Below are 24,144 nucleotides of genomic sequence, written 5' to 3'. Positions count from 1 at the left end.
ACTACAAAAAAAGAAAATTAATATTTTATTAATACACTGCACTGTACACATTGTCATTTACCTTCACAGTAAAAAGAGCTAATTCTCGCAGGCACAAACTTTAGTTCCCCCGAGTTAATGGAAAAGACAGTACAATTAATATTAGGAGAATAAAATCTCCCTAACCATGCAACAAAAAACTGCTGATTTGCCAATTCATTTAACATAGCAACTCAGCAAAATCACTGCTATTACTTACCAGTCTCTTGCATCAGGCCACAGCGGCAGTCCGTATGGGCTGCTTGGTGGAAAGGCAGGCCAATGTAGCAAACAATCACGTGACATTTGGAGGAGGAGAAAAGTACTACGCCTATACTAAGTATGCCAAAAGCGGCAGCAAGTATATTTACTCACAAATCTAAAGTTAAAGAGTCTTGATGGTGTAACTACCACCTTTAATCTCTTTCCCATTAACACTACAGAAGTGTCACCATGACCTTTTGAGCAAATTTGCTGGAAGGGTGGGAACAGTATTTGGGTAATATATTGTTAAAGGGTACTATTCTAGTACAATGCTAAATTTGCCAATTATACAAAGCTATATTTCAGATGTCATACCTTTCCACGGATACAGGGCATTTAAAGAGTTGAAGCACACAAATTGTGTAGGCTACTAAAAAAAAAGTCTTACAGAAAATTTACAAGAAAAATTAATAAAAATTAATATAGTCAAAGGAATATAAAAGGAAACTAACTGGAAAGAACTAGTGGTAATGAAACGAACTGCAACTGGGAAAGTCAAGTACCTGGAGAGTGGTGACAGTGGAATGTACCTGAAGCGCCCCGTCGGGTGGTGAATCGGTCCGCCAAAGCGCCGAGCTTGAGGAGCTAAGTAAGCTGCTAAAGGAGGGATTGCTTTGTTGTTGTTGCTTGGATTATTTGCAAATTTCACTGTGATGGCTTCTGTGGAACCTTTTGGAACAGTGCCATTAAGTTCCTGGATTGCACGTTCAGCTTCAATACGTTGGTCAAATCTAATGAAGCCAACACCCTTAGACAGACCTGTAAAATTGAAACTGATTTTAGGAGCATATTTCAACTATAGTTTAATTGTAAAGTTTTTCAGTACACACACTAAGCAAGCAACAAAAGCAAAAAGCAAAGAAATTTGCATTCATTTGAAAACTATTTCTATTGGTTAGCAAGCTACACAAACAAAAACCTAGGAGCAAAAAAAAAAAAAAAAAAGAGTAAGTTACTACCATGGAAGCCAAGACATGTAAAAGGTTTCCAAGCTACCAATATTTTTACTAACCCTCACAAATGTCTTGATATTCTGATATAGGTAAGTCTTCTGCCATGGACATGAACACCAGGCGAGGGCAGAACATGCATATGTAAATCATGCTTTTGATCAAGAAAGCAAAAACCCAAGGTATTAATACAATCAGGAGAATGTAAAGAGTTTAAAACTTTTAGATAATGTGAACTACATACACATCATACAAAAGGCAACTTTAAGTTGCAAATTTTTAAATCCAACAAAAAATATAGAACAGCAGTGAAGATTAAATTTAATTTCATATGAATAAAGGTCTTCAACAGCTGCAAGCAAAGTTAACAATGGCTTTGAAGAGAGAAAAAAAACCAAACAAACACACACACACACACACACACACACACACACACACACACACACACACACACACAATGGACCTTCGTATGTACACACATTTCAAGATACACTAACTTCATGATAGCCACACAGAAACATAATTTGTCAGAGTATGTTTCTTACAGAGAGAGATGGAGTATGATAAACTTTCATTCAGTAGAAAATGAAAATATTTTCTCCTGTTAATACTTGGATGACTGTTACACCATGTAATTTCTTGACCAACATCCCACACGAACACTAAAGTGATATAAATGACCACAATTATTGATTATCTGGCCACAGTATTTCTTACTGTAATTAAGTACCAGCTTGTACCAGATAACGTACCTATATACAGTTCCAAAGTATTTTGTGTTCAAACAAAAGTAAGACTCATCTAGTTCTGCATTTGATGCGAGGCCTGGTGTTCATATGATGCCATGGCAGGACTATAACATTATTGCAACAGTCAATGGTAACCAAACAAAACTGCAAGAATTTCTTTTCATATTAGTTATCTTTAACATTTGCTGATTTGATCCCATGAACTTTTAGTAAGCTGACAATAATCCACATTTAAAACACTTAACTACAACCCATTACAGAAAGCTATTTCAAAATACCTACACTGTGAGTTCAGTTACAATTTCTTTTTTCTTTCACTGAGAGAACAGTGTTTAAGTAGCTCCCACGATAAATACTTCAAATAAGCCTACATAGAGGAGTTTCACATGATACTAAATATTGGTTAGTCAGGAGTCAGTACATAAAAACTACTGCTAAGAATCAAAACTTTTATATATAGCCAAACAGCGTGCACTAAAGAACTCGTTATGTTATTTGAAGCTGTAAGTGGTTTATAACATTTTACAGTTACTTGGGTTAATCTAGAGCAGTGGTCTCCAATACTAAATACTTCCTTAGAAGAAGAAAACTCCACAATAATAGGCACTGCACTTGTGCAATTTTATATCAGCTGAAAAAATGTAGCAGTTTGTTGCTCACTGCAAGAAATACAGTTGTACTCCACCCTTTACCAAATCATTATGCACTGAGGATAGATGAAGACCACTATTCTAAGAGGAAGGCACATCCTAATTTAAAAACAAACATTAATCACTCACGTACAGGGTAAACTGTCTCCGGCTCCACTGACAAATTGGCGGACTAGGGAAAAGAAAACCAAAAATGTACAACAATTTCCTAATTGATATGGCTCAAAAACTAAACAACTAATACTAAACAGCAAAATTTGTTTAAAAACCACACACAAAATTCTCTCATACATATAATTTTCTCAGATTTAGTGTGCGTTGTGTGTAATTTCCCTTCTCTACTTAGAACCCCAGCTAACATAAATATGAACACACTGTCAATTATTACACAGGGATTTGACAAATACAGGCTGTATATAAACACCAGACCTCATTACTCTGAATATCAAACAACTACGTACGACTTATTCCTATTTGCAGGTATTAAAACTTTTCCAACACACACACACACACACACACACACACAAATGAATGAATACATAAATAAATCATGCACATAACCTAAGTAGTGTGGTTCATGGGATATATCAGGGAATGGATGAGCCACCAGTTTGAGTAATCAACATGACTCATTCATTGACTCCTCTAAGCAAAATTTGCACATACTATCTGAAAGTGGAACAAAGTCAATGCTTATTGTCTGCTCACCTTTTATGACATAGTGTGCACATACACTGTGTGTGTGTGTGTGTGTGTGTGTGTGTGTGTGTGTGGTCTCAATTACTTGGCATTTTCACAATTTATTTCCTAATAATCTCAGATGTAGTCTTAAAATATGTGCACGATTATGTACTTTTATACCAAGTATGATCTCAATGGGGATACGTAAGATGCTCATGGCAATTAGCTTCTTATCTTTAAGAATACATGGTCAGTTCTATCAGTATTACTACACAAAGCTAACTAAAGACCTGTCCATGGTGGCAGCACTGCCGTGTTCATGTAAAAGAAACAGGGCAGAAGCAGTAGTGTACATTCCTTTGTTTTTACGGGGGGGAGGGTGGGGGGTGCTTTTACAAGTTACATGTTACATGTTTTTAAGTCAATGCCCTCCATAGCACAGAAGTAACAGCCAAACAGTCCTACTCACACACTACATGGCATTTATTTGAAGTCTAATACATGTGATTTCAAGTTTCATCAGAGAAAACCAAAGGCTACTTCAGTTCATATGTGGTTTTTGTTACTATCTGAAGATTGTTTTCACTATTGTATTCCTGCTCACATATGACTGGTAACTTTTTACACCAAATGCCATATGCCATTATTCCCCAAGCTTTGCCAAATCATTATGCTATCAGAAAAGACAAAAACCATAGTTTCAACAAGGAGGCACATCCTAATTTAAAAACAATCTCTCACCATGAGGTTTTCTTGCTACATTTTCAGTACCAAATTAACCACATGGGATGAACATACTTTATCTTCATGACTGGTTTCCATCTGTGAGCTACACTCATTTTCACATCCAATTTTTAGCATGAAAAACCTCTTAATATCTGATGTGCACATGTTCTATAACATCACATGCACCTCCAAGATTTCTACTTGCTGTCCTGCAACATTTGCTCTGAAAGGAACTGTAGCATACCATCAAAACCACTGTATGACAGATGTGGTTGCCATCCAAATGTAGAGTGGTCAAGAACCTGTTCATCATCTCCCCCCCCCCCCCCCCCTCCCACTTCAAATGTCGCTGATGATTATATCTACTGTGCGACCATCTATAGCAAATGCCTCCTAAAATAATGATTTTTCATGCCCGTTTTGTGACTGAATTTGCACCTCTAATGTTAACAACAGATTAAGGAACAGACAGAGGTTGCTATCTCACTATTGTCTGTTCCAGACAGAGGTTCCTATCTCACTTTTTGGGCGCTGATGACCACGCTGTTTAGTGCCCGAAAACCTCAAACCACACACACTATCTCACTTTTAGTCTGATTTCCTATGTTCATTAGAAATATAGTTTAAATTACACGATACTGTACATTCCACAGATTCAATATGATGATATTATTTATTTTATCCTACTTCGGTGAAACTACTCTCACACCCTCCAGCAAGAGTCATAAGAAATACTATATGGTACCTAATGCACAACTGCATTATTTTAATGAACATTCTGTAAGCTCTACTGTGCACTCTGTTTTCTACAGTTAATCCACAAAGAAAAGTTGCATGAAGGTTTAAAACTGGGTCACTTCTTGTTCTGCACCCACATCCCCACCTAACTGCCTTGAGCAACCAGTGTAACAGATTTTGGGGGAAACTGAACTGTGTTCTCTATTACTAACAACAATTTAAATTAACAGTAGCAATGCTGCATTTTCTGCAACTGTTAGTATTGTTTTTTAAAGTGTTAGAAATGTTTTTAGATAACTGAGCCATTATGGACTAAATACAAACAGTACATCACATTCATGCAGTCACACACAACTTTTCAGAGGTAAAATGTGTTAAGCAGTTTTCCAACAACATAATGGAGTGAAACCTACCTAAAACCCTGAAACTTCCATACTACATTAAGATTTTGTTTTACACACTATGGAAATGTAGCTTCTCCTATTAACTACAGTGAGAATACTGTATTTCATTACATAATTAGTTTAGCACCAAATCTCATTAAAACTGGAAGAATGAGCAGTTGAGACTTTAGCATGGCTTTAATGAGGAATCTAAGGGTTATATTCGAGTCACAGTATTTTATGTTAATTTCAATGACATATTGATACATAATGTTTGGATAATCTGTAGCAATGTTTCAGCATAGAAAGATAGATCCACAATTTTATATTACTTCCTGTCTGTAGGTACATGAAATTACACCGAGTTCCTGCTTTAATAAAACCTAAATTAGCTGTTGAACCATCTCAATGTTCAACTTTCAATTTTATCAATGCAAATTGCATAACTCAACCGAGGTGACAATGAATACCACACTCCTCACATCATCATCATCATCATCATCATCATCATCGTCATCATCATCATCGTCATCGTCATCGTCATCGTCTACTGAGAAAGGAAAGTAATACCCAAGACTTATTACTCTCATTCGACAGGCACATTGTTTTTTATCAGGTGTTCCCCATTCAGCAGTAATAAAACAGCCTTAATCAATTCCAAATCCTGAACTTTTTCTTTTCCATTTATAATTCACTAGTGTTCATTGCTACTACATAACCTCCTACAATGAACACATTTTTCATTATTTTAGATTCGGAGCTCAGTGAATTTATAGTTTTGTTACCTAATCAGCTCAAATCAGTTTACAATAAATGATTTACCGAAGTATCATAAAAGAAATTCAATGCATTAAAGTTTTAATTATACAAATTCGTTCTGTTTGGTGCCATATTTAATGGTCCTCGTCAGTGGATAAAATACAATGTAGTCTACATTAATTAATTAGAAAGCATCCCAATGAATGGGAGAAATGCCACTCAATCACATCAATGGATAATAGCTATGTTTAAGAGTGCCAGAGCAGCTTTTTGACACTGTCAGTACATGCTAAACATACAGCTAATTATAACGGAGTTGGCTGTTTTGCATCTGTTTCCTCTCTGATGTAATCACATCAGTGAGAGTGTGTGGCACAAATGTAAACTTGCTTCAGGGATCTGCTGAGCTATATAGCTCTTGTCCTCATACAATGTCAATAGGTTAACATTTCGGAAATCTCTTGTCTGTAGCAAATTCAAATTACTGTAGTTCCAGTTAACTGTCCCACAGTGATACATTTCACCACATTTTCCCACCAATAAAACAAGCCACTATATGAAGAAAATTGCGTATCATTTGAGGTTATGCAACTTCAAATCTCTGGAGTACAGACAAAATGCTTTTTTTTTCTTCCTCCAAGGAGGAGGATATTTACCACACCAGCATGTACATTTTTGAACAACTTCCTTCACTGAAGTTATCACTGTAGGCAGATTTCTTGAATATTAAAGAATACGATTGTACAACCGATAACCACTTTCTTGTATTACAAGTGCTGAGAATAGAGTAGAACAGAACTGTCATGTATTTGCTCATACTAAGCTTGAACAGTGTCACAGGCTGTATGTCTGTATTCATCAAGCATAGAAGAAACTGATCTTGTGAACTCTGAATACTACAGGAAATCACCACAACATGTAGTAAATTTTAGTACCTCAGTTTATCCCCCCACTGTCCTCTTACTACTCCACCATTTTTCGATTGATAGCCTTATGTACATTCTTTCTTCACAACTATTAACAGCTACTAAACTCAACAACAAATCTGCAGCACAACAATTACCAAGGATCCAATGCAGAGTGCCATTTTCCACATAGATTCTCATGCAAAGTGTCATTCACTTCTGAAGCTGGCTTAGATGAAAGTTCAAAGGCAAGTGGCACCCACTTTTTGTCTACCTACATTTGCAAAACAAACAGCGAACTTAGATGTTTACAATAATGTCGAAACAAAAAAAATTCTGTATTATACTTGCGCGTTAAGGAAGTAGGCTCCATGGATTCTGGCTCGGAACTGCTTGTTTTTTCGCTGGTTTCTGCAAGAAAAAATGCCTTATAGGGCGATTGTGTCCTGTGGGTTGGCATATGAGTGCGAATCCAGGATGCCTTTTGTGTGTGTGTGTGTGTGTGTGTGTGTGTGTGTGTGTGTGTGTGTGTGTGTAGCTTCATTGTTAAACATTTACAGTTGTTAAACTTTATGAATAGTATATCCACCCAACAACTTTGTATACTGCATTGTACCTCATTTTGTAATAAAATTTCAGTATTTTAAAAAAGAGAAAAAATACAGCCTAGATTGCCCACATATCATAATTCAGCCTGCAAATCTTGGAAGGGGGTGGGGGGTGGGGGAGGGGGAATGATATTGAATGATACTTTACTTAGTAACAAATACATACTGTAAGAACAACTGAACATTCAGTACCCAGCAATAAAACAACTTACACATTGCTCTGTATTATAAGCTTCCACTTACTATGTTTTAGTGGTTTTTTTTTTATATGTGGTCACTATTATAGTATCCTGAGAATCGCACATTAACAAGTGAGCTCTACTTGCTGACTTGGAACTAAGGCAGAAATATTTCCTGAACTATTAAAAATCTCACTGGATTCTTAACCTTGAAAGGTATTCTGCTTTCACAGACAGTCTGACAGTGGCATGATGTCAAATTAAGATAGTCAGAGTAAAACTTTGTTTAATGTGTTGCAAAATACCAAAGTTTTTGTATTACACTTAATTGTCTACATGATATTCACCTTTCTTTGTATTCGTACTGTCAGATTTTACTTCATGCAACCAGCCCAATACCCAATTACAAAACAATACTTTTCAATGATGTCCCACCTGCACAAATGAAATTAATTTTGCTTAACATCTATATACTATCAGATATTGTCACTGTTAAACTGAAACAGTCTTCAATGCTTTACATCAATTTATTATCAAACCAAAATTGGGTATATTTATTAACTATTTTAAACATCAATTTGCATGAAGAATTTTATGCACAATTAAAGCAATTTTTGATGTATATAACAACATAGGTTTACAGTGGAAAGGAGATAATCTCTCCATCCATTATGCATTTGTGGAGTTCACCATCCATGTTAGTGTATGAAACATCATTTATGCTGTCCCACATCACTTTGGAATTGGAATGAATATTTCAAAATTGAGCTTCGGATAGACTGTTATCATCACCACAATCTTTCTCGGTTTCTGATTGGATATTTATCTGTACATATCTGTGGGATTCTTTTCAATCAACAACCATGTGATTCTTAGTAAATTTACTCTAAATAACTTTTGGAATGCTATTACTGCAAGTTAGCATCCAGGCTCTATAATGTGCCATTTTTAATTCTGAATTTTCTTACAAAGTTTGTAGTAGAAGTAATTCTGTCTCTGAAACGTTTACAAATACTGCAACATCCAACTTTCAGGATAATCTTGCAACCACTGCATCCAAAGTGATTATTATAGTAATGGCAAGTAAGCTGCCCACTGAGGTGATGAAAGTCCTAGGCCAGTGATATGTCCATATACAGACAACGATAGTATTGTGTGCACAAGGCATGCAAGAGCAGAGCAATGATGGAGCTATCATTTGTACTGAAGTAATTCACGTTTTGAACATGATTATGGACGTACGATGCGAATTCACACACCAAATGTTAAGGAATCCAATATTCCGAAATCCAACATGTTAAGAGGTGTGCCAAGAATACCAAATTTCAGGCATTGCGTATCACCACAGTGGTCAACAGCCTTCACTTAACAACCAACAGCAGTGACATTTATGCAGAGTTGTCAGTGTTAACAGACACCCAACACTGTGTGAAATAACCACAGGAATCAATATAGGGATGGTTTATCCATTCAAACATTGAGGTAAAATGTGGTGTTAGTGGGCTGTCACAGCAGATGACCCTCGTGAGTGCCTATGCTAACAGCACGAGTCCCTATTTCAGCTGGTAAGAGCTCATGGTAGGATTAAAGTGTGGTGCCGATCCCACAAAGCCATGAACCCAAGATGTCAATGACACTGTACAAGATGGTGGTGGCTCCATAGAAGTGTGGCCTGTGTTTATATGGAATTGACTGGGTCCTCTGATCCATCTGAACTGATCATTGACAAAATGGGTCTGTTCAGCTACTTTGAGAGCATTTGTAGCCATTCATGGACTTCACGTTTCCAAACAACGGAATTTTTATGGATGACAATGTATCATGTCACCAAGCCACAGTTGGTTGTGATTGGCTTGAGGAACATTCTGGATAATTTTAGCAAATCATATAGTCACCCATTTTACCTGACCTGAATCCCATCAAACATTTAAGGGATGTAATTGAGACGTGAGTTTGTGCACCAAATCCTGCACCACCAGCACCTGTGCAACTATGACACCTGATGAGGCAGCATGGCTCAGTATTTCTGCAAGGGACTTCCAATTACTGAGTCCATGCCATGTTGAGATGATGCACTGTGCTGGGCAGAAGGTGGTCCGACAATATCAGGAGGTATCTTATAACTTTTGCCTCCTCAGTGTATATAGTAGAAAGCATTTATTTAGTTGTTGTTGTTGTTGTTGTTGTCGTCTTCAGTCCTGAGACTGGTTTGATGCAGCTCTCCATGCTACTCTATCCTGTGCAAGCTTTTTCATCTCCCAGTACCTACTGCAACTTACATCCTTCTGAATCTGCTTAGTGTATTCATCTCTTGGTCTCCCTCTACGATTTTTACCCTCCACGCTGCCCTCCAATACTAAATTGGTGATCCCTTGATGCCTCAGAACATGTCCTACCAACCGATCCCTTCTTCTGGTCAAGTTGTGCCACAAACTTCTCTTCTCCCCAATCCTATTCAATACTTCCTCATTAGTTATGTGATATACCCATCTAATCTTCAGCATTCTTCTGTAGCACCACATTTCGAAAGCTTCTATTCTCTTCTTGTCCAAACTATTTATCGTCCATGTTTCACTTCCATACATGGCTACACTCCATACAAATACTTTCAGAAATGACTTCCTGACACTTAAATCAATACTGGATGTTAACAAATTTCTCTTCTTCAGAAACGCTTTCCTTGCCATTGCCAGCCTACATTTTATATCCTCTCTACTTCGACCATCATCAGTTATTTTGCTCCCCAAATTGCAAAACTCCTTTACTACTGTAAGTGCCTCATTTCCTAATCTAATTCCCTCAGCATCACCCGACTTAATTAGACTACATTCCATTATCCTTGTTTTGCTTTTGTTGATGTTCATCTTATATCCTCCTTTCAAGACACTGTCCATTCCATTCAACTGCTCTTCCAAGTCCTTTGCTGTCTCTGACAGAATTACAATGTCATCGGCGAACCTCAAAGTTTTTATTTCTTCTCCATGAATTTTAATTCCTACTCCGAATTTTTCTTTTGTTTCCTTTACTGCTTGCTCAATATACAGATTGAACAACATCGGGGAGAGGCTACAACCCTGTCTTACTCCCTTCCCAACCACTGCTTCCCTTTCATGTCCCTCGACTCTTATAACTGCCATCTGGTTTCTGTACAAATTGTAAATAGCCTTTCGCTCCCTGTATTTTACCCCTGCCACCTTTAGAATTTGAAAGAGAGTATTCCAGTCAACATTGTCAAAAGCTTTCTCTAAGTCTACAAATGCTAGAAACGTAGGTTTGCCTTTCCTTAATCTTTCTTCTAAGATAAGTCTTAAGGTCAGTATTGCCTCACGTGTTCCAGTGTTTCTACGGAATCCAAACTGATCTTCCCCGAGGTTGGCTTCTACTAGTTTTTCCATTAGTCTGTAAAGAATTCGTGTTAGTATTTTGCAGCTGTGACTTATTAAGCTGATAGTTCGGTAATTTTCACATCTGTCAACACCTGCTTTCTTTGGGATTGGAATTATTATATTCTTCTTGAAGTCTGAGGGTATTTCGCCTGTTTCATACATCTTGCTCACCAGATGGTAGAGTTTTGTCAGGACTGGCTCTCCCATGGCCGTCAGTAGTTCCAATGGAATATTGTCTACTCCGGGGGCCTTGTTTCGACTCAGGTCTTTCAGTGCTCTGTCAAACTCTTCACGCAGTATCATATCTCCCATTTCATCTTCATCTACATCCTCTTCCACTTCCATAATATTGTCCTGAAGTACATCACCCTTGTATAGACCCTCTATATACTCCTTCCACCTTTCTGCCTTCCCTTCTTTGCTTAGAACTGGGTTTCCATCTGAGCTCTTGATATTCATACAAGTCGTTCTCTTATCTCCAAAGGTCTCTTTAATTTTCCTGTAGGCGGTATCTATCTTACCCCTAGTGAGACAGGCCTCTACATCCTTACATTTGTCCTCTAGCCATCCCTGCTTAGCCATTTTGCACTTCCTGTCGATCTCATTTTTGAGACGTTTGTATTCCTTTGTGCCTGTTTCACTTATTGCATTTTTATATTTTCTCCTTTCATCAATTAAATTCAATATTTCTTCTGTTACCCAAGGATTTCTACTAGCCCTTGTCTTTTTACCTACTTGATCCTCTGCTGCCTTCACTACTTCATCCCTCAAAGCTACCCATTCTTCTTCTACTGTATTTATTTCCCCCATTCCTGTCAATTGCTCTTTTATGCTCTCCCTGAATCTCTGTACAACCTCTGGTTCTTTTAGTTTATCCAGGTCCCATCTCCTTAAATTCCCACCTTTTTGCAGTTTCTTCAGTTTTAATCTACAGGTCATAACCAATAGATTGTGGTCAGAGTCCACATCTGCCCCTGGAAATGTCTTACAATTTAAAACCTGGTTCCTAAATCTCTGTCTTACCATTATATAATCTATCTGATACCTTTTAGTATCTCCAGGGTTCTTCCATGTATACAACCTTCTTTCATGATTCTTAAACCAAGTGTTAGTTATGATTATGTTGTGCTCTGTGCAAAATTCGACCAGGCGGCTTCCTCTTTCATTTCTGTCCCCCAATCCATATTCACCTACTATGTTTCCTTCTCTCCCATTTCCTACACTCGAATTCCAGTCACCCATGACTATTAAATTTTCGTCTCCCTTCACAATCTGAATAATTTCTTTTATTTCATCATACATTTCTTCAATTTCTTCGTCATCTGCAGAGCTAGTTGGCATATAAACTTGTACTACTGTTGTAGGCGTGGGCTTCGTATGTATCTTGACCACAATAATGCGTTCACTATGCTGTTTGTAGTAGCTTACCTGCATTCCTATTTTCCTATTCATTATTAAACCTACTCCTGCATTACCCCTATTTGATTTTGTGTTTATAACCCTGTAGTCACCTGACCAGAAGTCTTGTTCCTCCTGCCACCGAACTTCACTAATTCCCACTATATCTAACTTCAACCTATCCATTTCCCTTTTTAAATTTTCTAAACTACCTGCCCGATTAAGGGATCTGACATTCCACGCTCCGATCCGAAGAACGCCAGTTTTCTTTCTCCTGATAACGACATCCTCTTGAGTAGTCCCCACCCGGAGATCCGAATGGGGGACTATTTTACCTCCGGAATATTTTACCCAAGAGGACGCCATCATCATGTAATCATACAGTAAAGCTGCATGCCCTCGGGAAAAATTACGGCTGTAGTTTCCCCTTGCTTTCAGCCGTTCGCAGTACCAGCACAGCAAGGCCGTTTTGGTTATTGTTACAAGGCCAGATCAGTCAATCATCCAGACTGTTGCCCTTGCAACTACTGAAAAGGCTGCTGCCCCTCTTCAGGAACCACACGTTTGTCTGGCCTCTCAACAGATACCCCTCCGTTGTGGCTGCACCTACGGTACGGCTATCTGTATCGCTGAGGCACGCAAGCCTCCCCACCAACGGCAAGGTCCATGGTTCATGGGGGGGATTTATTTAGTAAGGCCAGATAAATTAGTCTACTAACTCAAGATGAAGATTGACACCAGAAGTGTTCTATAATTAAAAAGTGAGAGTAGTTTTAGCCCCACATTGCCAATGAGACCAGCACTATGTTGCTCAACAATTCTCAAAGATGATGAAATTGCAGTGTATTTTAACTACCACAAGTGTCAAAACCAGATTCGAAGTAGTGCACATTTTTCACCTCTTAACTAGTGCACCATTACCTTCAGCCAAACAAGGAATGATAGATTAAAGAGTCAAAGAGAAGATTTTCTGTGATTGTTCAATCTTCAAGCGAATAGTATTAGCAAAAACCCCACAGTAACAACATGCGAGATGAAGGGAATGAGCGAAATAAATGGACACACCTGCTAACACCAATAGAGTCTGTGGCCACTCCTACATAATTCATGGCTGCCAAACTGAGAAAGGCAGTTCAAAATTTTGCTAGGAAAATAATGTACACCAGCAGATCACTGTACAACCAACACTTACTAAAAACTGTGTGTGTTATCTAAAAGTTAAACAATGGAAAATCCCAGCTGGATAGATTGCTACTCACCTTCTTGAGGAGATGAGTCCAGATAGGCACAAAAGGAAGACTGCTGAACATGTGAGATTTCGGCCAAAATTTCTCTTTTGGCTGAAAGCTAAGTATTTAGTACTATTTTTGTTGCAATAGTCAGCAACTCAATCTCCCATATATGGTGAGTAGCAATCTATCCTTTTTATAATGTTATGTAGATATCATATATTCAAAAAACTTCTTTATTAAGGTGACTCAATTTTAATCAACATGGCCATAGCTGTGGCACTCCAAAGCTCCTGGAATTTGAACACACGAAACTAGCACAAATGGAAATATCTTTCATTAAAATTCTAGCAGCTTTGGATACTGCAGCTGCGGCATTGTCAGTAAGAACACGATTCCTCTATGAATGTTTTTCTTTCCTTTTACATGTCATTACTGCCCATATTGGTTGGCAACTCATAGTGTCAAAACGTAGTGACAAGATGCCCTTAAAAATTAATCAATTGTTGCTCCTACCTTTTTGCCTTCCTGGTAATATGAACCACAGGATTTGCCAAGGTCAGTATTATTACTGGTCACTAGCATTCCTGACAGAAAACACCAATTTGGACAATGCATTCATAGCTGGGCAATGCTAAATGACCTACAGAGCATGTTTCAGAAACATTTCAAAGATCTATTGTTTAAATTGGGCCTCAATTCCCTAGGCAAGACCACTAAAAATTTTTAGGATTTCCACAAGCACTTTCTCAGAATAATTTTAAATCTGCAGGAATTGCCTTGAAGCTGGATTAACATTTGTCTATTTCTTAACTTCCAAAGAAATTGAATGAATTCATCCAAGAGTGTGTAAAGACTTCTTAACAATGCTAAGGACAATCTCTTTATAAGTTTAATTAATGTTCCAATACCTCAACTCGCACATCTTTACATGATACACTAATATGCATCGTAACATCCTCTCCTCCCAGGAGAAACATGGGGAATGTGATTTAGTCTGCTTTATTTATTATTACTAAAAATGCACTCAATGTGTAAATACAAAACTGAGTCACATACTCTAGTTTTATTACTGACGTTAATCTGTTTCTGCCATTTTTGCATGGTATCTTCCACGGTGTTCGTGGCACAGTTCACACATGTAGTCTTCAATCAGCTGGTGGAAATCTCATTTTGGCAGAACGTGTGGTGAAAAACACATGTTGCACATCATGAATTTCACAGCTTACCTGTTTCTAGACTTCTCTCATTATGGCGCCAGTTGAATAGAAGTCAGTCCAGACTGATTTGTGTTTCTCTTTGAGTTCTGTGATTTTGTAGGCCTTCATATGTGGCAGTAGTATCTGCATTTTGATGTCTTCTATGAAGAAGGGTCCTTTCATGAAGATACAAGCCAGTCTTTTAAGGCACTGTTTTCTTGATGCCCAGAATTTATTTCCTAGTGTGGGATTTGACTCACACTAATATTAAGAGGTCATTGACTTTTACTTTTTCTCAGATTACATGGCTCCCCTAAGTTGCTATTGGTGCTATGAAGTTTTACATTATCACTGTCAAATTTATTGTGAGTTTTGGAAGTTCTTGGATGTTGAAATTGCTTTCATTGCTGCTGTTTTATTTCCATATCACTTCTAACTGATTATTTTCAAGAAACATTGTGTCTTATGGAGAGTGTTTACAACCTCTTCTGAGAATCATCTGTTTGGTTTTGCTGGGTTTATTTGTCAGCCACTTTCCAGAGCCCATGACGTGAACCTGTTTAGCGCCTTTTGTAACTGTTCTTTGCCTCCTGAACCTTTGCACCTCATATTAACAGGCCATTTTTTTTTAATTTGCTGTTAATACTGTGAAATTTTTTTCTGTAGTCTATAAAGACTGCAAAATTTTTTTCCTGGATATATTAGTCTCTCTTGGGTTTTCTCTCTTATTCAGTTCCTCACATGTAGGGCGCTCCTTTCATTTCTGAAACGAAATTAGTTTTCTGGTAGTTGGGCATGTACGTCACAGTAAATCTCCTGGTTAATATTGCCAAGAAAATTTTGAAAGATGGTTTTTCACGAGCTATGCACTCTCGCTGAGTCCAGGCTGCACGTTTCTCCTTCCCTTTGGAAAGGATTTTCATCTTTGATGCTGTCCATTCCTCTGGTATTTCTCCTGCGCTCATGCATTTCGTGAATACATTACTTCCATTGAGTAGTCTTCTGTCATGACAGGATTTTTTTGAAGTGTTCTGTATATATGCTCTCTGATCCTGAAGCCTTTTGTCATTTGCCTTTGTTTTTGCTTGGATATTCACTGTCTTGTTGTATGGGTGTAGCAGTCTTTAGTTTTCTTTGTACTGTATTCAGAGACTGTTTCCTTGTGTAGGAGGTTCCAGATGGATTCAAAATGGTTTCCCCCATATGCCCATGCAAATCTTTCTATAGTTTGTGATGTGTTTTCTGAGTGCTATGAATGGATCTCAGTGTGTTCTGCTCACTGTCTGTCATTTGGTTCTATGTCCTCCACCACCAATTATTTTCTTGTATGAACTCCTTTGCCTTGTATAAGCTCACAGGTTATATTGTTGCATTGTTGTTCTAGACATGTTGCTTTCTCTATTTTTCCTAGGCTTCATTTCAAATTCTGTATGTCCCATTTCTTGGATTTCTTTTCTGACATGGACTTCGAAGAAAGACATACATTCAGCAAATTCGACACAGAAGCTGTAGTGTCGCACCTCAATAACAAACTTTTAGGCTCATGACAGGAGCATGTAGAGAAACTATGGCTCAAGTTTAAAAGACTAGTTGACCATGCAGTAGACACACACATACCTAGTACAATAGTTTATGATGTGAGAGATCCTCCACAGTAGACAGTCACTGTCAAGAAACTTCTTAACAGACGACTGGGTCATAGAAGGGAATGCCTGAAAGTAATGCCTCCAAATGGTTTATGTGGAAACTCTTTAAACTAAAACAAGTGTTATTAAAATTCAACATCTTTTCCCTTCATCTGCATATTGGCAATCCTCTGCCAGTACAGGGCTCTGAATCATAGCATGTAAAATGACGAAGTTTAAGGTAACAATGTCAGTGTAAAAGGAGCAGTAAGCTGTAACCAAGTTTAGAATTCAAACAGTTCATCCACACATCGAGTACCCCTCTTTCAGTAGGGCAAAGCCAGACCACATAAGCCCTTTGACATCTGCAACAACCCATTTTTTGCAGTCATCAATTGCATCCCATACAGTCCTGACTTAACCCCATCCAATTTTCATCTGTTTCCAAAACTTAAACAACACCTTTGAGAGCTCCGCAGTACACACAGACACGAGTTTGTGAATATGTTGAAATCAAACATTCTACAATGACAGTAGCAACAAACTGTTCTAATTGCAAAATGTATTTGTCACCATGTTGACCATCTTGAGAGATAAATATGTAGACAAACAGAAGAAAGTGGTAGATTATTGATGATAGAAGCTTTATGAGTTTTCATGTAAAAAGTTCAGAGGCTTTAATTTTCAGTACACCCTTTTAAGTACAAAACAAAGTATTGCCCTACGAGAGAGAGAGAGAGAGAGAGAGAGAGAGAGAGAGAGAGAGAGAGAGAGAGAGAGAGAGAGAGAGAGAGAGACACTGAATGAAATGTGTTTGGCAGTCACGAGTAGTGTGACAAAATTTAAACGACTACCGTAGCAGGGTATTGTCAAACATTCTTTCAAAAAATCCAAAGACATTTGGTCATATGTAAAGGCTGATAGTGGCACCAAATTTAGTGTCCATCAGTCTTTGAGAAGGCAAGAGATGAAATTTAAAGTAGCAAAGCAACAGCATAAATGCTAAACTCCGTTTTCAAATGTTCCTTTACAAAGGAAAATCCAGGAGTACTGTGCCAATTTAATTCTCGTACCACTGAGAAGACGAGTGAAATAGATACACTATGTGATCAAAAATATCTGGTCACCTGGCTGAAAATGACTTTTAAGTTCATGGCACCCTCCATAGGTAATGCTGGAATTCAACATGGTGTTGGCCCACCCTTAGCCTTGATGACAGCTTCCACTCTTGCAGCTTATGTTCAATCAGGTGCTAGAAGCTTTCTTGGGGAATGGCAACCCATTCTTCACAGAGTGCTGCACTGAGGAGAGGTATCCATGTTGGTTGGTGAAGGCTGGCATGAAGTTGGCATTGCAGAACATCCCAAAGGTCTTCTATAGGAATCAGGTCAGGACTCTGTGCAGGCCAGTCCATTACAGGTATGTTATTGTCGTATAACCACTCCACCACAGGTCGTGCAGTATGAACAGGTGTTCAATCATGTTTAAAGATGCAATCTCCATCCCAGAATTGCTCTTCAAGAGTGGGAAGCATGAAAGTGCTTAAAACATCAATGTAGGCCAGGGCTGTGATAGCGCCATGCAAAACAACAAGGGGTGCAAGCCTCCCTTCACGGAAAACACGACCACACCATAACGCCACTACCTCCTAATTTTATTGTTTGCACTACACATGCTGGCAGAGGACATTCACTGGCTATTCGCCATACCCACCACCCTGCCATCTGATCGCCACATTGTGTACTGTGATTCGTTACTCCACACAACGTTTTTCCACTGTTCAATTGCCCCATGTTTACACTCCTTACACCATGTGAGGCATCGTTTGGCATTTGCTGGTGTGATGTGTGGCTTATGAGCAGCCACTCTACCATGAAATCCAAGTTTTCTCACCTCCCATCTAAGTTTCATAGTACTTGCAGTGGATCCTGATACAGTTCGGAATTCCTGTGTAATGGTCTGCCTGTTGGCGGTCTCTGTCAGTCAACAGACGAGGTCGGCCTGTACACTTTTATGATGCATGTGACCCTTCATGTTTCCACTTCACTATCACATTGGAACAGTGGAACTAGGATTGTTTACAAGTGTTGAAATCTCACATACAGATGTATGACCCAAGTGACTCCTAATCACCTGACCACATTTGAGGTCAATGAGTTCTGCAGAGTGCCCCATTTTGCTCTCATGTCGTCTAGTGACTACTGAGGTCACTGACATGGAGTACCTGGCAGCACAATGCACCTAATATGAAAAAAATATGTTTTGAGCATGTCTCGATACTTTTGATCACATAGTGTATTATTCTCAACGGTGTTCAGAAACAGCAGAGATCATTGAAACTCAGCAATTCCATCAGGCCATGGGGATTTATCAGAATCTATACCCAATACGTAGCTAAGTCAGCTCCTCTGTTAACTATAATCTATCAGAGGGAAGTTGGGAATGGGGAGAGGGGGAGAAAAAAAAAATTAAGTGCCCAGTAACTGGGAGAAAGCAAAGGTCATGCCTATCTACAAAAAGGTCAGCAGAAGTGATCCATGATACTACCATCCAATAACTTTGACATCCATTTGTTGCAGAAGCTTAGAACATATTCTGAGCCAAGCAGCACAGATACTGAAACCATTGATCAACGAAACCCAACTCTCACGTTTCTCTCATGGCGTACTTGAACCTTTGGATCAAGAATGTCAGGTAGATGTAGTCTTTCTTGAGTTCCCAAAAGCATTTGGCTCCATGCCACATTTGTGCTGACCACAAAAATTTAATCTTATGGGGTACAAGGCAAAATTTGTGACTGGTCTAAGAATTTCTTGGTAGGGAGGGCACAGCATATTACCTTGGACTCATCAACAGATGAAGTAACTTTGGGTGTAGCCCAGGCAGTGCCACAACTATCTCTTTTCATTTTGTATAGTAATGACTGTGTGGGCAATATTAATAGTGATCACAGACTCTTGCTGATTCAGTTATCTGTCATGAAGTATTGTCTGAAAGACGCTGCACAAGAATTCAGTCCAACTTTGAAAAAGATTTCAAAGTGGTGCAAAGATTGTGAACTTAGCTTCAATGTTCAGGAAAATGAAAATTTTTTAGTTCACAAAATCAGAGAAACATATTACCCAATGAATCTGCGAGTCAGTTGGAATCTGAACCCGTACAAATACCCATGTTTAATGCTTAGAGGGAGAGAACACCTACTTGTCATCACCTAATTCATCCAAATTCATGGTACATGTAGAATGTGGAGAGACATGAAAGTTCCCAAGTGGGAACCTCAGATGGTCAACCATTTAGGAAATTACAGGAATTTTGATACTGATCTATCACCAAGTGCACCTATCAATTGTTCCTGGACAATGTGTTTAGGAAATGCAGTGTAGCTCAGCAGTAAGAGATCAGATTCTCATTGAGTTGCAGGTTTGACTGCCAGGTGGCAAATATTTTCGTGCTCCTTGGCAATGCATACACTACTGACATTACTAACCACATCATCATATAGATTAATTTATTTAAGCACAAAAAGTATAGGCATAGAATGAAATGCGGGACAGCAAACATTTAAAAAGGGATTGTAGTTAACGCATACATAGGAACATTGTGTATGTAAATCTATATTTCCATTCTTTTGCAATTTATCAATTACATGTACTGGGGTGATATTCATCAAACAAACAGGGGAAGCAATAATTTTGACCACATCTTGCTCATGTTGTAAATGCCGCCTTTTTTCAGTGACATGCTTTTTTAATGTCACCGTAGACAAAAACTTGATTGACATTCTGAATGCTAGAATAGCTGGTGATGCATAATGGAATGTAGTCTGATGCAAGCTTTTCGGGAAGTGATTTCTTCTTCTTTCTTGATGAGCTAAGTGCAGTTTTGACATTTTTTTATTTGATTTTTTACCCGACAACAAAAATATGCATTGGAGGGTTGCACTGGTGGCGTACATTTTGGTGGCGTGGTGGCAGGGGGGGGGGGGGGGGAATTACTTTGATACTGCATGTTGGCAATCCGTCTTCTTCTTGGAACAGTTCATCATATATTTAAAGACTTACGTCCCATGCTGATGATGTGCACATAGAAATACAAAACAACCTATATGATGTGGCAGTTAATTGTGACGTCAGTACTGTATGCACTGCCAAAGAGCACAAAAATATTTGCCACTAGGTGGAGTCAAACCTGCTACCCTTTGAATACATATTCATTCTCTTACCAATGAGAGAAACTCCACTTTATGAACACATTGTCCAGGAACGATTGATAAGGTGCACATGGTGATGGATCCGTATCAAAATTCGTTTTATTTCCTGAACACTTGGCCATCTGGAGTTTCCACTTAAGGCACTTTCTTGTCTCACCATACCCTACATGTAGCATAAATTTGGGTGGAGACGAGTAAGCATCCTTTCCTTGTTAGTAGGGACATGAAATGGAACTATCAAATTGACCCAGTCATGAGTGAAGCAGCTAGCAGACTGCTATTTATTAGTAGAATACTAGGGAAATGCAAGCTGTCTATAAAGAGACTGCTTACAAACTAATCATGCAACTTATCCTAGAGTACTGCTGTAGTGTGGGACCAGGACCAAATACAACTAACAAGAGAGATTAAACATGTACAGAGAAAGGCAGCACGAATAAATGGTTTCACATTTATCTGGCCTAAGGGAGAAGGTCACTGGCACTGAAAGAACTAAACTGGCAGATTCTAGAAGACAGACAGAAATTATCCTAAGAAAGCCACTTACAAAGTCTCAAGAACTGGGTGTATTTGACTGCAGGAAGATACTACAAAAGCCTCTAGATATTGCTCCCACAGGGATCCATACATGGAGGCATTTAAACTATCATTCTCCCTGTGCTCCATACATGAATGGAATAAGAAAGAGCCATAACTACGGGTAGATGTATAATGGTGGTTGATAACTGCTGATTACATTCGAAAGTAGTTGTGACTGGTAATGTTTTCTTGTTGGTGCTACAGCTAATGTCTGGACTGCTTGCTCATTTATTGCCTCTATGCCTTCTCATTTTTAACATGAGGTCTACTGGGCTTTTTCAGCTGGCTGCCACGTATATTACCATGTCAGGTTAGCTGACATGCGAATGCAGTCTTAATGTTTTCAGGATCAGTTCTGTTTTAATGTTCGGTTTGTCTATCCTTGCACTTACATCACCTTCAAGGATTACTCTAGTCGACCTTCGCTTGTGTTAGCACAGTGTGATTATAATTATAAATTAAACTTCAAAACACTGTAGAAGTAACACCACTGGTCAAAATGACGTCACACTGCAATGGAATATTATCGAAGAAGAGGGAAAACATATGGCAGATGAAAAGAATAGTGTGAAAATTGATCATCAGATGGCACTGTATGTGTCAGAATACATAAATGTTAACACTTGCCATGTGCATGACCCACTGAAGTTAGTATAAACACTCCGGGTACATGGCTTTTCCTCATTTCGCATCTGCAATGTTTACCATGAATGTCTAAATGCAGGATCACGCTCTTCTTGTGAAGTTTTATTAAAAGACTGATGACTGTGCATATGTCGCTCTGCTGACAAAGACACTGAAGGGTTTGAAAGAAGGCATTAGTCCAATGACTGTCATGGTTCTGGTGAAAATGATTCAGAAATTCGAGAAGATGGGTTCTTTTCATGTGCAACCTGGTAGAGGGAGAAACGAATTGATCTGACGTCAGTGGCAGAAGTAGCCACAGCAAAGCACGAGGAGATGAGTGGAGGTGTGCAAAGATGTAGTGCATGGAGAATGAGCACAGTGCATAAAATCCCATGAAACATCCTTCTTTGCTATCCATTCAAAATTACCGATGTGCAAAAGTTGCTTCCTGTAGACCTGCCAGCAAGAGAGACCTTTGCTTTAGAATTTCTTTCTCGCATGGTAGTGGACAATGATTGCCCATGGAAGATTTTGTGGAGAGACGGAGCCACTTCCACACGCAAATCATCCAGTACCACTTCATCCTGAAAAGGTCACTGTGTGGTGTGGGTTTACGGCATCATTTATCATAGGGCCCAATTTTTTTGTAGGTACAGGTGGTTCTGGTCCCGTTACCTATACTGCCACTGGTAAGCACTATGAGTGTTTTGTGCAACCATGTCATTCCAGCTCTCTAACAATGTGGATGTGATCGTTTTTATGCAAGATGGCGCACATCTGCGCATAGAAAATCCAGTTAAGCAGCTTCTGAAGCACCATTTTGGAAATGCTAGAATTATCAACCGCCATTTCCCTACAGCCTGGCCGTCCCTGTCACCTGATCTTAATCCTTGCGACTTTTTGCTGTGGGGCTGCCTGAAAGACATTGTGTTCAGCATTTCAATTGCAAACTTAACTGCGCTGAAGGCACGCATTGTGCAACATATTCTGAACATGATCCCGGAAACACTTCGATCAGTTGTGGAACCTGCTGTTTCTCAATTTCAACTTGGTGCAGAACATGGTGGACAGCATACTGAACATGTTTTGCTCCAGTCACATGGAAATTAATAATCTGATTTGATTTTGATTTATGCTTTTTATGCAGTTTTTGGTCTGAGGACAATTAAAAACAGATTTTTTCCATCCAATGTGATGTGACCTTGCCGTGGTGGATGGGCTTATGTAACTAACAGTATCGCAACTATACACCCATGCACACTGAATAGTACAGTTTGTTTAACATCATACACCTTAGACATTGTTGTATGACCATTTGTCATTTGTTGTCGACTATATTAAATTATTCTACATTTTGTAACTATTTATTTTTCTTCTGTCATATATTTTCCCTCTTTCTCCAATAATATTCCATTACAATTGGACATAAGTCTGACCAATGACGCTATTTCTACAGCAGTCAAAGTTTAACTGTACCCTGTACTTCTGTTATCCTTTTGATTTCATCTTCTGCCTCCATCTATGGTTTAGCATGTATGTCTATTATTACGATGTGACTTGTTTTAAAAATATTGAAGTTTTTGTATCTTATTGCTTCCTTTATTAATAACAGGAATGGTTTGAAGAAGATGGGAACTACTATTGCTGGTCTGCATATAGTTTTTCATGCAAGAAAGCACACTTTTCTGTTAAAAAGGTTTCTGTGATGACTTTGGCATCTTACATTGCTGGAAGATGATGTAAATACTAATATACCATAAACACTTTAACATTGAGTTTTAGTTTTAAATTGCACTGGAAGTATATAGATAAAATAAACTAACAAAAGATAATACACTATTATTGACATATTTCTATCAAAAACCTATCACTGAATACTCACAACGATGCAAGTTTGTAATAAACTTTTACCGTAAGCACCAGTAAGCGACTGTGCCAAATCATCCTTTTACAGAAACCGTATTTTATAACCAATATTTAACCACAAAAGAGGAAACATCTACTCTAGAGAGGGGTAGGCACACTAGTTGGCAAGATTTTGTAAACTGGAAAGAAATTATGCAGGTGTCATTATTCAGTGTTGTATGCTCTATTGACTAACTCAACGAATCATTCCCTCTCTCACCTATGAATGAAGTATCAAATATCCCGCCTATAAATGAATTATCCCCTATAGAAAACAGGAAGATGTAGTAAACAAATACGAGGCAGTTACAGAATTTGTTGTGGCTAGTGAAAAATTTATGTTGGACCAAGACTAACCCATATTTCCTCCAGCTGC

The 24,144-nt window shown here is 38.5% G+C and overlaps 1 protein-coding gene across 1 annotated transcript in view; it reads right to left on the bottom strand.

Moving 5' to 3' along the window:
- LOC126470534 (ELAV-like protein 1) overlaps positions 1–24,144 on the bottom strand; it is a 156,340-nt gene that overhangs the window by 2,512 nt on the left and 129,684 nt on the right. The window contains exons 5-6 of the mRNA XM_050098460.1: positions 2,765–2,803; positions 786–1,041 (exon numbers count right to left, since the gene is read on the bottom strand). Coding sequence (XP_049954417.1) covers positions 786–1,041; positions 2,765–2,803 — 295 coding nt within the window. The remainder of the gene's footprint in view (positions 1–785; positions 1,042–2,764; positions 2,804–24,144) is intronic.

This window comes from Schistocerca serialis, chromosome 3, assembly GCF_023864345.2.
Source record: "Schistocerca serialis cubense isolate TAMUIC-IGC-003099 chromosome 3, iqSchSeri2.2, whole genome shotgun sequence".
Taxonomy (NCBI): Eukaryota; Metazoa; Arthropoda; class Insecta; order Orthoptera; family Acrididae; genus Schistocerca; species Schistocerca serialis.
This window is presented reverse-complemented; position numbering and strand designations above follow the sequence as displayed.